The 15,278-nt window shown below is 49.6% G+C and overlaps 1 protein-coding gene across 7 annotated transcripts in view; it reads right to left on the bottom strand.

The window, feature by feature from the left end:
- Window positions 1-2,764: 2,764 nt before the first annotated feature.
- The window catches only part of fbrsl1 (fibrosin-like 1), a 288,927-nt gene continuing 276,413 nt past the window's right edge, over window positions 2,765-15,278 (bottom strand). Inside the window, exons 9-19 of one of the 7 annotated variants that reach the window (XM_029256595.1) lie at window positions 14,167-14,327; window positions 10,800-10,850; window positions 10,578-10,673; window positions 9,377-9,448; window positions 9,098-9,127; window positions 8,932-9,003; window positions 8,503-8,635; window positions 7,566-7,649; window positions 6,393-6,476; window positions 5,428-5,677; window positions 2,765-5,184 (exon numbers count right to left, since the gene is read on the bottom strand). In XM_029256595.1, coding sequence (XP_029112428.1) covers window positions 3,903-5,184; window positions 5,428-5,677; window positions 6,393-6,476; window positions 7,566-7,649; window positions 8,503-8,635; window positions 8,932-9,003; window positions 9,098-9,127; window positions 9,377-9,448; window positions 10,578-10,673; window positions 10,800-10,850; window positions 14,167-14,327 — 2,315 coding nt within the window. In that variant the 3' untranslated portion in view covers window positions 2,765-3,902. Of the gene's footprint in view, window positions 5,185-5,427; window positions 5,678-6,392; window positions 6,477-7,565; window positions 7,650-8,502; window positions 8,636-8,931; window positions 9,004-9,097; window positions 9,128-9,376; window positions 9,449-10,577; window positions 10,674-10,799; window positions 10,851-13,802; window positions 14,054-14,166; window positions 14,328-15,278 lie in introns of all 7 variants that reach the window. The other 6 variants (XM_029256592.1, XM_029256590.1, XM_029256589.1 and 3 more) reach the window with 6 other exon arrangements.

The raw sequence follows: 15,278 nt of genomic DNA, 5'->3' as shown, positions 1-15,278 counted from the left end.
CACTATCAACTGCCCCATATACAAAATTATGCAAACATGCAGCATTCATCAGCATCTGGCCACTTTCAGTTTTCTATATTATCTATAAAATCAATAAAAGTGCAGCAACAGAGATGTAACTCGACTTTTTTGTGGGATACGTTCTGGAAAAGTCTCGGCTATAACAAACAGAACTATGCTGGAAGAGAAAATTTTCTTAATGTTCAACCACACTGAAATTAAAACTTGTAAAATTACAGAATTTTAAAATACGTTTTTTATTAAATGTAAATTCTGGAGAGACTTCCGGTCTCGGGAGAACACTAGGTGTGAGCTGTTAACACTGGAAGCGAGTTGAATAATCCACTTCCACACACCTGCTATGTTAGCGTGTGTTTTAATGCATTTTAATGTGTTTTAATGGTAACTAGTGGCAGGACATGGAAATGCAGGTAATGTTTGCCCCTTATCAAAAGTAAATAGTATTACTTTATTTTTGAACATGTATAACGTGAACCAACCTTACTAACAATAATGACCCAGTGTATTCCACTAACATTAGAGCTAAAAAACTACACGGTGTCATTGGCTCAATGAATGGTTGAACCGGCCTTTCAAGCAGGGGTTTTACATGCCAGTGATGCTGAGTACATTTTTCCTCAGGACCTAGCAGTGTGCGACCCTCCAGGACGACTACTGACCAGCCCTGCTGTCAGAAGCTGCCGGAAACATCACGGTGACACAGCAAGGAGCGCTGCTGTCTCCCGGTGCCTGGGTGGTGCAAGAGGATGTGGGTTTGATTCCTGATCAGTTTGTGTGGAGTTTGCATGTTCTTCCTGTGTCTGCGTGGGTTTTCTCTGGGTGCTCTGGTTTCCTCCCACAGCCCAAAGACATGCTGTTCAGGTTCCCCCATAGTGCGTGAGTGACAGAGAGAGTGTGTTCCACTGATGTATGGATGAGTGACCCATTGTAAGTAGTGTATCTAGCAGCGTAAGTCACCGCGGTGAATAAGGTGTGTGAGCTGATAACACTACATAGAGTTCATCAGAAGTCGCTTTGGAGAAAAGCCTCTGCTAAATAAATGTAAAGGAGTGGTTTTATTTCCACCTGTGATAAGTGCTGACACAGAGAGCTCCTGCACATCCGGGTTTCTCCATCTTCAGCTTTCTCAACCTGGAGACACAAAGAAACATTCTCACAATTGTGTTGCATGCACTCCCAGCAAGACTACAAACAAAACCCCGAAAATATCATTAAACGCTCGCCACCATTGTTACGAATCCAGCCAGAACCAAACAAAACTCACAGAGAGGCACAGCAGAGTAAACATCCCAACCGAGATGCATTCTCGTGTATGAAAGGCTTCACGTTGTGACTGGAGCGGCGCCAGAGGCGGGATTGCGGTTAGACAACGGTTGAAGTGTGCGTGCGTGTCTTTCCACAGCGGTGATTATGGGCCACGATTGCTCTGCTTCTCCAGCCCGGGGTTAATCGGGGTCCTTTGACTGCGCGATTAGAAATGAAAACAGGAGGTGGCAGGGTGAAGCACGTTGGGCGCATGCGCTCCTGTCCGAGGGGCCATGAGGCTCCATTTCACGCGCTCCCTCCGAATCAAAAGTGACCGTAATTTGAGATGCGCCGCCATCTCCGGCGGGGGCAGTCATTTTCAGAAGCGCCTTACAGAAGGCTCCACTGGACAGTTCGTGAGACAGAGAAGCCATCGATTTTCAATAACTCCCCTATTAGCCTCACGGTAGTTTGATCAGCACTGTCATGGAGGCCGGATCCAAGGGACGGAACTGCGGCGATTGTCGGGAAATTGGATCCAGAAGCTGCAGCTTCACGAGAACGAACAGGCTACCCCGGGGGTGGGGGGTCAGGGCTGGGGCTCATTAGTAAAACTGGCCAGACGACAGCAGTGACACGGGGGGTGTCGATCCCTCGCACCCGATAGCCTGCCCCCGAGGCATCGCACCAGCAAATGAGTGTGGACCGCAGGTCAATAAGCCGCTCGCCTCGCAGTCAATAACACTTACCTGCAACACAAACACTCAAACCTTCGCTCGTGCAAAATCAATGTCCAATTAGTCCCCCCTCCCTATCTCGTTGCCCAGTCCGGCTGCTCCGCTGGGAGGCTCTGGACTTTAATGATGAGAAATAAAAAACGGAGAGCCTCCGCTTAACGAGAAACTTGAACCGGTGCACTTGTGGACCCGCCAGTTTTGGATGCCTTCAGCTCTTGAAGCCATCTTCCGCAGATTTCAAAAAGTCTGAATAGTAACATTACACTTCCTTGGGCGTACCCTGTGCTTCTGTGATAGACCTGGAACACTGTGGCCCTGACAGAGAGAGGTGGTTAATAATAGCGGATGCTAATACATGAGCACGTAAAACATGCAAAAGAACATTGCTCCCTTGCGCCCTTGACATGTATTGTCTTTAATCACATTCCCCTACTGTATTCATATCATCTCTGTATGATTTAGTTGGAAATACCTTACTGGAAATACATTACTAGAAATACCAAGATCAGTAATGATGTAATTCAAGGCAAAATTGGATTTACTTGCAGGTTGACGTTACTCTTTTGTTTCCCGAGGCCTGCAGTGTCTACCTGCTCATTGATGGTCTGTTCAAGGTATCGTGTCACACCACATAATACTGAGCACTGTGAAAACTAACACCATTTTTATCCATGCAAAAAAGCTTTAAAGTCATACAACAATTATGCACTCAACATGCTGTAGATATTAGATCTGAATTTTATTTAATACTTTTTTTAAAACCATGAATTTATCGTATTCATTTTTTTTGCACGCCTAAAATGCTACTCGTTTTGTATACAAGAGTCTAAACACGGCACAACACCACAAGGTTGACAGAGAAAGTCTATTGCCGCGTGTTCCTCTTCCATCCGCTCCTCCGGGGCTACAAGGCCGTTTGCTTCTCGTACAAGTTTACCTTTTGTTCAGAAGTCTTTTTTTTGTTAAAATGAACTTCTTATGTAAGTGGGGGAGAAAAATAGCTGTTGTAAATCCAGGTTCCCTCCGCTCACCACCTCCGAAGGCCGTTTCAGATGCTCCACCATCGGGGTCTCTCGGCACCCTTGCATAGATGGCAGCTTACGTCCCCAAAGGGAACCACCCCGAGCCCCCTCTACCGCTGAGCCTGCTGTCCGTTACCATGGTTTCATTTTCTTTTTTTTTTTTTTAAAATGGTTAAGTGGTTCCATTTCAGTTTTTATTTTTTTTTTTCTAGAAACATTTAAAAAGCCTAATAAATTTACATTGTATATTTGCCCAAGGAATATCAACAAGGTATTTACATTTATTTTCTTTACAGAAATCAAACAGGAGACATTTTCATACATGTTAGTCTGCATATCTTAATAAGGCAAAACCAAAAACTTTGTACACTGTAATTTCTGAGTATTTCCAGGTACCAAATATGGTTAAAAACAGCTGTCAAAATGCAAAATTAAACAAATCCACTTAAGACTGTGGGCGTCACACTGCTCACAGTGGCCTGGGATAAATAATGAATAATCTCAAAAAATAAAATAAAATTCACGAGTGGATACCGCAGCAAAATAAAAACTTCTATACATGGAAAGAAGATTGGAAATTTACAAACTCACATCACAATCTCACTTTGCGTGTGAAAAGTGGAAAAAGGTATTTGATTAATATATTAATATCAAATTTAACGTCGCAAAGAACATCTGGATTTCTTCACGTGTCCCGTTTCGCGACGTCGTCCATCCACTGTCCCCATCCATAATAGCAAGGTGTGTGCTTCTCAGCCTCACGAGCGTCTCTTTTGTACAGCTGTATCGTTCTTTGCTTGCGTCCCTCTTTAGAAAAGCAGTGCATTTGTCTTTCAAAGAGTTCGAAGGGACAGTTTGTGTGGTCTCCACTGAAGAACTACCGTGCCTCCACCTCTTTGGGATTGCGCGATGGGGAGTAGTCCCGAGGGTCCTGGGTCGTGAGGGGGGTAGTCCTTCTGGGGGAGGCGGGCCTGCCGCTGCCTGCGGGGACCAGTGGGGGAGGGGCGCTGAGCGCCGCTGTAGGCGGCGTCCTGTTCAGGAGTCCATTGTGCCCGGTGGAGGGGCTGAGCCGAGGATAGGGCATGGCACCCAGGTGGGGCATGAATGGGGGCATGTGAGGCAGGTGGCCTTCCATGGGCGACTGGTGCAGTTGGTGCAGCCGGGCGCGGTCCAGCTCGTCGCGCAGGTGCAGCCGCTCACGCTCCTCTGCCTGCCGGAGGCGTTCCTGCTCGCGGCGCACCTCCAGCAAGTGCTCGTGGTGGGCATAGTCGTGTGGCTCGCGGTCGCGGTAGACCCGCTCCGGCTCGTAGGCGGTCGGAAAGCGGGGGCCCAGGTCCATGCGGCGCTGCAGGTCCAGGCTGCGGTAGGCCTCTCGGAGTGGGTCCCAAGGAAAGGCTGGGTGGGGCAGGCGCTCGCGACCTGCTGCAGCCGCCGCCGCCAGGGGGCTCACACCCATGAAGGGGGCCACGCGGGCACGGTCCAGCACATTGAGGCCGCCCATCTGGTGAACGGCGCTCATGGACAGCGGTAAGGAGTGAGCCAGAGGCACACCGTGCAGTCCTCCGGCACTGGGCAGGTCACTGCAGCGGGGGGATGGTTGCGGTGGTTGCGGTGGGAGTGCAGGGTGGGCTTGGGGGTGGGGGTGCATCGGTGGAGGAGGAGGAGCAACCGAGGGCTGCGAGGCAGGCTCTGAACCCACTACCACCACCTCCTGGTCCTCTTTGCGCTCTTCCTTGATCTTCATGTCGTTCTTCATCTTGTGCAACACAGGCTCACTGGAGGGCTGTTCCTTCCTGTCCCCATCCCTGAGTGGCGCCCCGCCCAGCTTCATGACCTGCTCGGTGGAGACTGCCTTTTGGTACGGCGAGGGCGACCGATGCACCGGTTTGAGTGTGTCCTCTGGGGCTCTTCGCTCGGACACCTCCTTCCCAGGGGAGCGGCTCTCCTTCACTTTGATGTCGGTTATCGCGGCTGCCTCTCTTTGGCGCTCCAGCGCCTCCTTGTCGGCCTCGCGGGGGCGCTCCGCTCCGACGCTGTGATGCCTACCGGAGTCACTAGAGTTCTGGCTGCTGCTCCGGATGAGGCTACTGATCTGGTAGCCCACCTGGGCAGAGGCAGGGGATGAGCGGTTGGAGTGGCGGTTCCGGTCAAGGGACTCTCTGCAGAAGGAAGAAAAAAGCGGCAGTGAGAAACTCATCCATCTATCCATCGCCTTTTTATGTAACACATTTTCACGCTGCATTTAAAAAAAATAAGAGCATTAAAATGAATACGGTAGCTGTGTACTGAGGAGCTTTTCACAAGACCCCCAACCATTTTTCAAATCTATGAAAGCTGTAGATCTGTTTCCTGACCAAACTGAGGTAACCACACCTGTGCGGCAATAAAAGACTTGCACTCACCTGTCTTTGTCCCTTTCCTCCTTCCCTATGGATGAATCCCTTTTCTCCCGTTCTCTGTCCCTGTCCCTCTCACGCTCCCTGTCGTGGCTGGAGACAGAGCTACCGCGTTCTGTGTCTGCCACTTTGGGCCAAGCGGGCGGCGTGGGGAAGGAGGGTGGGGTGCGATGCAGGCGGTTCCAGGCATCGTGGTGGGGGCTGCTAAACCCAGGCAGGCCGGGTCCTTCCTTGTTCCCAAATACACTGTTGCTGCCTGTGTTGGGGGAGAGGGGAGGGGGCGGTGGTACCGAAAAAGAGGACAGGCGTGAGTACCCCTCCCCAACTGACTGACTGGGCTGGGGGGCTAGTAGAAAAGGGCAAAAGCAGGAGACCACCGTGCTGACATGGAAGGACACGCTCTGAGCTCGGTCACACCACACAGAGACCAGAGACACACCAGAGACACACACTGCGACCCCCCATCATGCCCCGGTAAAAAGTTGCCTTGGAAACACCACTCAGGGACAAACCCTGAGGGTAGTGGTAAACCCCTGTTCTACTAACAGGCGCCTGGGGAAGGAGGCGGACACACCTGACGGTCCCTCAGAATTCCATAGTGCGTGTATTTCACCAACACTGGTTGCAACACAACAGCTTTGGCAGCGAGGAAATCACAAACAACATCAAAACCACTAGGACACTCAAAAGTAGATGGGTATGATAAAAAGAGAGAGGAGGGGAAAAAAAAAAAACACCAGAAGGAGATGAGCCCAACAGGAAGAGCGTGATCAAAGCGCTGTCTGGCAGCAGTGCTACCGCATTAGGGCCCAGCTTCTGGAGAACAGAAGCGCTGCCTGCTCTTTTTTCCCTGCCGATTATTTGGCATTCTCCGTGGAGCACGGTGCCCGGCTGCTTCGCCCGCCCTCGCTGTAGCCAGGAGAGGAGCTCCGCTGCACTCAGCTCGATGGGGGGGCACGGGTGGGGCTTACCGAGCGCAGGGTTGCCTAATCCTCCGAAGGCACTGGCTGACAGGTTGCCGAGGCCGCCAAAGGCACCGGAGCGACTGAATGGATCTGCAAAGATGCCAAACAGGGATTAGCCTGTGCGTTGGATGGGCTGGACCGTGCCCGGGGTCATCCGAACCCCCACCCCTCCGCGCCTGGATTTACTCCCGCTCCCAGTGCTCAGCTGGGGCTGCGATGTGTGGGTCGACAGGAGTATTTCAGCTGGGAGCTGGGACTGATCTCGTTCGGGGCTAAGTGTATCGTACACCGACGAGGCCCGCTGTAATAGGGGTTGCAACGGATGGTTGGATCTGGGAGGGGCTCAGGAGGGCTGCTCCGTTTCGTATTCCTTTCCAGGTCCTCGCCAACATGGCACGTAAGCCATCTGCAGCTTTCCAACAGCTTTTAAAAATCAATCAGGATCAACAACCACCTGGCCGTATGCAGATAACCTTCAAATACCACTTGATTACACTGCACTTTTATTTGAAAAAAGTGCAAAAAAAAAAAAAATTTCCCGTTGCACCACGGTGTACAAAGCTGTGCTTCTTTCTAAATGTGGATATAAACTGTGACGGCTCTGCGAACGGCACGGGAAAAAAAATGGCTAAAGATCCAGTTACTGATACTGCAAAGTATAACATAACATAAAAGCTGCCATTTTATGTCTAGGAGAAGGTTAAAAAAAAAGAAGTCCCCTGAATGCAAGACTCCCACTAGAAGGGAATAAGAGCATCAGCTGGGACATGTGATATTCACCAAAATGAGGTCATGTGCCTCTCTTTACAGTATCTCTGGGCCAGTGTGTGTTGTGCATTAAATGCTGGGAATTAAAGACAGGCTCAGAGAGCCCAAAGTGGTGTTTAACATCAGCCGGAGGCTATATAAGGAGGCTACTAATTACGCACACGGGGAGTCTCAAAAAGGCTCTCTCTGTGACCGGGGGGGGTGAAATACACAAGATGGAGCAAGAAAATGATAAGTGTGCCAGAGCAGGACTTGTGTTTCTCATTAATGCTGGAAAAAGGGGGGAAAAAAATCTGACAGATTTTGGGATCCGCAACATGGTCCAGTGCAGCAGTGGACCACATGTGCGTCAAGCCAAAAGCGAGTGAAGTAGAGTGGATGGCGTTGGGAAAATAAAATGTGGCTACTTACGCTTACCTGCCAGGTGGCTGGTAGGCAGGAAACCGCTGTGATGAGGGGAAGGACCGTACGGAGAGGCTGCTGAATGGCCCGATCCTGCAGGAAGAGGACGAGCCACATCTTCAATGAATCTCCCAAAGGACAGACGGTATTTTTAATTTTTTTCTCTTTTTTAAAACTTTACACTGCCGGTTCTCAGTCTTGGCCCCAATGTGGTGGCCATCGTATTTGTAGGTGACTTCAGTAGGCTACTAGAATATGAGTGCTATGACAACAGCGGTATCAAACAAGCTATGCACCAATAATTGTGGGTTTGTAACTAAGCCTTTTTTTGTAAAATGCACTTCTTTTGTTAATCCTTGAAGTTGCTTTAGAATAAGTGTCTGATTAAAGCATCTCCTAAGTACACTAATAACCCAGTAGTTAGATACGGTAGAATTGCGGAAGACAGTAAGCTCCCCATGATTCATAGTCCGAAGAACAATATTTCATTGCAGGAGTTGGGCAGACTTTGAATCAGAGACGATCTCTTAAGACAACGTTATGTGTTAAGCTGGAAACTGGACAGCTTCGTACAGCTGAAAGCATAGTAGTTAGAGCTGCTTCCTTTGGAATGAAAGGTCGCAGGTTCGAGCCCCTCCTCCGGCTGTAGTACCCTTGAGCAAGGTACTTAGCCTAAATTGCGCCAGTAAAATTACCCAGCTGTATGAATGGGTAAATAACTGTAGGTATTGTAACGCTGTAAGTCGCCTTGGAGAAAAGCGTCAGCTAAAGGAATAAATGTAATGTCAACCAAGGGCAAAGTTGTGTTGAATGAACCACCTGAGTGGCTGCAGTTTCAGCCTTAGCCTGAAGCCACTATCCAGCAAAGTGTGAAGTCATGGACCAGTGTGTGGCATCACATCAGAAGAGAGCAGGCCAGGTAAAGGAGTGAGAGGAGCAAACAGACCTGTGGAAGAGAAGAGGGGCCGTGCCAAGTCATGGGGGTAGGGGAATCCAGGGAAGAGCCCCGGAGCCGGAGGACGGCTGAACAGGTCCAGTTTCCCGTTCATGTCCAGCTTGTGAGGGTCCAACTGCATTTGCTTTTACGCAGAAAGAAAAAACAAGAAAGCAGAAACCACTCTTGTCACTCCAGTGTTCATGGCCTTTTCAAGGGTGCAAAAGGCACTGCAGCGTTTGCTAATACACTTTGAGCTCACGGTGTTAGACAACATATGATGACACAGCGGGCCTGGAAAAGTGGCCATACAAAAGTGCCAGGCACAGGCTAAGGAGTCAGCTTGGTCCCGACTGCAAGACATCACCGGGTTCGCTCCAGGTAGCAGTAGATACAGTACCTCATACCCTCCACTCAACCACAAGCCCAGGCCCCCCTTACCTTCATTTTCTGCTGGTGATGGTAGATCTGCCAGGCGATCTGCACATGAACTGCACACCATTTGCCGGGTTTCTGTATGATGAGAAGAGAAAACACGGACTCACTCCCAACCCTTTCGCCGAGCACGTTATTTCGGAAGTGAACTGCTGGCGAATAAGAGACTCACTCTCACTGATGTTCGAAAGGGATCTGTTACCTGCAATAAAAATAACCAATTAATCATTTGATCATTAAAAGTGAATGCAGCGCAAGCTGATAACGTTATAATTTATACTTGAACGTCATAATTAACAAAGCCTTTCCACACAGCTGCCCAAAAAGTCTGTAACAACAGACAGCAACATTTTTTTCATCTCTGAAATAAGATCGATTACCTGCACTGGAAAGCCACACACTCAAAGCTGGACTCTCTTTGTCACGGTAAGGATGTGTAATGTCAGCTTACCCGCGGGTCCTTCTGTAGGAGTGTGTGAGGCATGGCCCCTGGGCGTGCGGCTACATCAATGGGGTTTGAGGCCTTGGGGAGCACAGAAAAGGTTTTTAATGGGGGTGGGGTAGAGGGCATCACATCTGTTTTGGGGGCAGGGGGGAAGGAACCAAAAGCATTCAGCAGAAAAAACACAAAGAATATAAAAAGACACAAAAACTTGAGTTTGAAAAGCACTAATGACCACCTTTCCGCCAATTAAATAACAGCAGCAGGTCAAGTGTGAACAGACAGCCACTTCAGCAATGGGACCCTTACTAACGTCAACGATGGTGTTGGCTGAGTGAGGACCGTTTGTCTGGACACAACGCGATGTAGGGAGAACGCCAAAGGCAACTCGAGATCCACCGCTAGAAACCTAAGGGTGTATTTCCAGCTCCTTGGGTGGCATGGACTGTCTCTGCAGTCGTAACACCATAGAATTATCCCCGAAGCAGCGCCTGAAGGAGACGCTGTAACCTGAGGGTAGGCCGCCACGAGCTCTCCAATTTTCCCCTCTCCCACAGCGCGCTGTCACTGAAACACAGTGAGCTTTTGGATACAAAGCCATCTCCCAACAAGCTCCAGGGTGTATCCATTTGACAATTAAAGGGTCAGTCTAAGAGCTGCTCACATGCTTTGCGGCAGAGGCAGCCCAACCCTTGCCACTTAGCCCTGGAGCAGGGTGCCAAGCGGGGCAGACCGGACATGCCGCAGTGGACTCCTGCTGCTGCTTATCGGCGGCTTAGCTTCTGAACGGAAAGGCTAACTGCACTCTGACCGTTTTGAGCCTCACCACAAAGGGCCTTAATGGAGCCTGCGGGGAGTGAAGCTGGACAGATTTAGGCTGTCTTTAGCTGGGCGCCCGCCAGCCTTCGAATGGTCACAGTTGAGCTGCGCAGCTGCTTATCGCGCCTGGGCCGGCCTGCGCTGCGTTCCTGAAGCCCTGCCGGCTTACAGCCTCGTTTGCATAGTCCATTAGAGCAACAGGGCCTCGCTCATCTCTCGTCTCACCCGGCCGCTGCTCTGCCAAGGTGCCCGCGTGCTCTGCACATTAAAACCGACACGGCCCAGCCTAGAGCCCAAACCTTCCGCTTCATTCCAGCACAAACGGAGCATTTTGCAGACCCACAGAGTGTGTGGCCGTGTGTGTGTGAAGGAGAGAACCTACAGAACTGACCTTGGGCTGGAAGGCTCCTTGCAGAGAGCTGAAGGGACCCGAATGTGGCAGCAAGGGAGGCATGCCGGCCATCGTGGGGGGGTAGGAAGGAAAGAACTGGGGGAATGGAAAGGAAGAAACATCTCAGTGGACCTTGTAAGTGAACACACACCATAAATCTGAGTACCTACAATGGTCTTCAAAAATCTAGTTTATCGCAAATGAATGTGGCTGATGACTTACGCTCGAATGTCTTAGGAAGGGGTTGTCCAGTTTTGGACCGTACTTGTCGAACTAGAAAAGGAAAAGAAATGCACTGCGTTAAAAACGATGTCTTTAACAGAAATGCCAAATAATGCACATCAGCAAAGTCAACAAAAAGCAGTTGCATCATTACATTTGGAAGAGAATTAAAACACACGACATCATTAATCACTGACCGCTCGAGAGGAACAGTCACTGAACAATCACTCATTAGACACATTTCACATGACTCAGTCCTCATAGATGGCTAAACAGGAGACTTGTACCCCATTGTTCACTGTTACACATGAGGACACAGACAAGCACAGTGCTTCTGTTACTGGTCATGTTGATTGGAGACAATGAAGCAAGGCTTAAAGGCTTTACTAACATTATATACGCATTGGCTCCCAGATTACAGCAAAACAACAGTAGAAGCAGGGAAATAATGTTAAAATGTTCCTTTTACTGAGGAAAAAGACTATTCATTCCATCAAAAAGACTATCTACAAAGTGTTATGCATACAAGCATTGCTTTATTGCAAAAAAAAAAAAAAAAAAACGTACTAAAACACAGCTAACAGGGGTCACTGAAAACAGGAGAATTGCTTGTAATCAATGGAAGTACAGATCATTTCATTTTTTGCACACACTGACAAAAATGAGGACTGATAAAGCAGGTAACGGACAATTAGGTAACCACTTTCCCAGACTGATGCGACGGCACGAGAAAGAACATTTTCACGTGTGTCGAGTTGCGCTTGAATGTCAGCCCGGTCGTGAATTTTTCTTTTCCCAGCAGCCCTCACATTTAAAGGCAATTTTTTTTAGTCGAGATGGGTATGGGCTGCGGGGGAAATTCTCTCGCAGCGAACGCAAACACTGCTAAGACTGTGTTCGTTATCCCAGCCGTGGAGGAGGTTCATTAGACAGACCGTGCATCTGCGGCAGGCCCGACACACACAAATCTGGACGACTGGAAATAACAAACAGTCTTGCTCATTCGGAGCGGTAAAATAATTAACTCTGGATTTTTTAGCCCTAAAAGGTGCGAGACCTTGAAGACTAGACACTTCTTTAGCGGTGAAGTGAATGCATACAAGGATGGCTGCGGTTCCCTCAGCGCCTTCGTGGTGAGGCTTCCGAGACCTGGAGCCTCTCATCCCATGAATGGGCACTTTATGGCCAGGCCCGCGAGCCAATACTGGCTCTTTTCAAAACAGGCTAATGGCAACGGACAGCAGCTTATTTTCTGTGACATAAACGCACGGGCTATTTGCAGATACTTGTGAGTCTGGTGGTGTTTTGCATACGTTTCCGTCTGGGGAACGAGAGAGAGACAAGTGACGCTGTGTGAATCTGGAGGCGAGGGGACCGTGTGTGTCTCTGTGTGTGTGTGTGTGTGTGTCTGTGAATTTGTGCGTGCATGTGTGTGTGTGTGTGTGTGTGCGCGAGAGCGGTGATGGAGGTGCGGTCTGTTCTGGCGAGGGCAGTTGCAACGGCTTGCAGACAGGCGATAATTGTTCCCATCAAACCCAGGACGCCCCATTGGCTGTAGCGGCAGAGGAGCTCCCGGCCCCATTAACGGGCGGGCCATTTCTGACGGCCAGGCCTCTTTATGTGTCACAGCGGAGGGAGTAATGCACCCGACTTTATGGCGAACTATAAAACCCTTCCTTTGTAATTTACGGGCCCTGTCTGAGGTTTATTGTAAACAGCTTTGGATAATTAAAGCTCCATATTTCATCTTTAAACAATTACGAATATTTCTTTACGGAGACGGAGCGGGATAAAAAAAAAAGAGAAGCAATGTTTCCATTTGGCAAACCACCTGCTTGAGGGCGTATAACAAACAAATCCAGAGGATTCATAATTTCATTAATTACAGCCATTAGCGAAAGGCTGTTGAGGAGCTTAAAATGCTGAGAAGGAGCACAGCTGGGCTGTTCCAGCAACTGTCTTTCGCGACAGCCCCTAAATATAACCACAACATAATTTCCGCTGTTCAAAACAAACAAGTCAATGGAGAGACACTTCTCGCAGAGAAGAAGCTTGGTTATATGAAACCGCACAAGGCGCTCCTTTCACGGCGAAAGCCAGGGAAGTCAGGGAACGTCGTGGACCCTTTCATGGCTGGCGCTCCCCATAGCGGAAAAGAGTGCCGGCGAGGAGGGTACGAGCGCTCCCTCCCGAGAGCGCCGCCGTATCCGCCCGTCGGTGCCGCGCCTGTTTTTCCGCGAGATGGATGAATCGCGGTGGCCTCCAGAATTCTATTTTCTGATGAAGCGATGCCAGAATTTGCTTCTGGCTGCCTGATGGCGGCGGGGCCGCGGAAGCAATTATACATTATCAAAACCGCTCCAGTGACGCAGCCCCTTTCATGTGCCGTCAGCGAAGTCACGCTTTCCCGAGCGCAGGCTTTGAATCCGTCATTTCGACCGCGGGCCCCTTTCCAACTGCATCCACGGACGGGCCTGTCATACATTTCATGCGCTCGCCCGGCTCTTTTTCATCTCTTTCTTAGGCGAGCAAATTAGAGCAGTTTAAAACGATTAGCGTGCGTTAAAAATAAAACATCCACATTCCTGACACAGATTGCGCTTCCTCGGCGTAAAGTGTGACATTACGCTAACGGACGCACGGGCAAACGCCCGCGGGCCGAGACGGACTCGTCGGCTAAACACATCTGCGGGGCGATCACGATACCGGTCGTTAACGTGTGGCTTTGGAGCACATTACAGACCACCGTCAACGTGGCTCGCAAAGACCTGGAGAATAATGGCGTCAAGGAAGACGGAGGAAAATAACATCCATCGGGATGGAACCTTTCTCGGCTCCGTTGAATCGGAAATGCAGAGGTTCCGCGAGGTGCGCCTCTGTGCAAGTCCACACTCAACACGGAAACAAAGGACGTATCGGGCTCCGAGGCGGGAGGGGCCCGCGCACCAGGAAGGGGATGTGTGGTGGGTCGGGGGTGGAGGTGGGAGGGCTACTTATCCTCACATTTCTGGCTGGGGTACGCACCATGGGGGGTGCAGTGGGCGGCGCAATGACGGCCGCGGGGGGCAGGCTCGCGGGGTATGGCGTGAAGGTGTGCTGGTGGGTGTGTTGGTGCTGGTGCATGTGCTGGTGTTGGTGAAACTCGGCCCTCAGGAGCGACACGGGGGCCAGCGGGGACGCGGAGGGCCCCCGGCCCCGCTCTGAACTTTGAACCAGGAAGCGGTTGTTCAGCTCCTGCCGGAGGAGGTCATGCTCTGCAAGAAAGGAGAGCGAGAAAAGGGGGGGGGAAAAGGGGGGGGGGCACAAAGAGGCACGGGGGCCAGTCAGTCTTCACAACAGAGGTAAAAAGAGAAGAAAGAATAGTCACCTGGCATTCCCTGTTTCTCCAGCTCATGCTGTGAGGGTTTTCTACGTGAGGACTCATTGGTGGTGGTAAGAGAGTTGCCTGTGACAAAGTGCCAATCAGAATCCCCGAATGAGGCTGGCAATACATGATTGGTTGGTTGAATGATATCAACAGGCTGGTATCTAAAGACAAGAAAGAACACCAGGAGTCATCTCAGCAGAAAACAGTGACTCTCCTCCTCCTCCTCCCTAAGGCTCCTCCTGTTCTCTGCTAGACAAATCTCTGCCCGTTTCTGTGCCTAAAGACTCGTCAACTCTCACTCAGTACTTTTAATGCTAACACATGGCTAAATATAAAGTGTACCATAAGTACGTTTGCATATAGTACTAGGAATGTGACTTACTGGGTGTACATTCGGACACACTCAACATAACAAAGCAGTTACAGAGTAAGGCATTAAAGGAAAAGAGTAAGCGTAAAGGAACACAGCTGCAAGAAAATGCAGTAAATAAACACTATACCAAGAGCACAATTACTTACAAGGAGGTGCAACATGGGCGTGGAGGAAATAGCAGCCAGGTTGAACTAAGACGTGTACATGGTGAGACATTTAACAAACACGTTGCATGAGGGTGGATGCAATTTTACCAATGCAAAAGCTCACTGAGAGATGGACGCCAACGCTGGAATTTTAGCATCCGTTCAAAGTGTGGCTATGGATCATAACGTGCACTTCAGAGGTTAATAAGACACGGTTGAAGGGGAAAGGCTTAAAAAGTGACTGTGGGGAAAATGCACCCCCCGCAAATGGAATGGGGTTCGCCTTTCGTCTAGCCATCTAATTACCCATCATTATAACTTCTCTTCTAACGCCACTGAATAAGCAAAAGTAAAATAGTTACAAATGTTTTTCCCATTACCCTTTCAAAAGGGAAACTTTAGCTCTACATTACACCGTTATGAAGAATCATCATCCGAGGCCAAACCATAAATTTTGGCCCCAAATGCAATATAATGTAACCGCTAAAAAACTTCAGTCAGAATTAGGATGCTGTACTCAGTGCCGCTGTCCAGCAAAGCAGTATTTAAAACAACTGTACCATTTTAATATTTAAAACAAACAACAAAACTAT

Source organism: Scleropages formosus, chromosome 12 (assembly GCF_900964775.1).
Source record: "Scleropages formosus chromosome 12, fSclFor1.1, whole genome shotgun sequence".
Classification (NCBI taxonomy): Eukaryota; Metazoa; Chordata; class Actinopteri; order Osteoglossiformes; family Osteoglossidae; genus Scleropages; species Scleropages formosus.
Note: the sequence above shows the minus strand (reverse complement) of the source record. Positions and strands in the feature narration are given on the sequence as shown.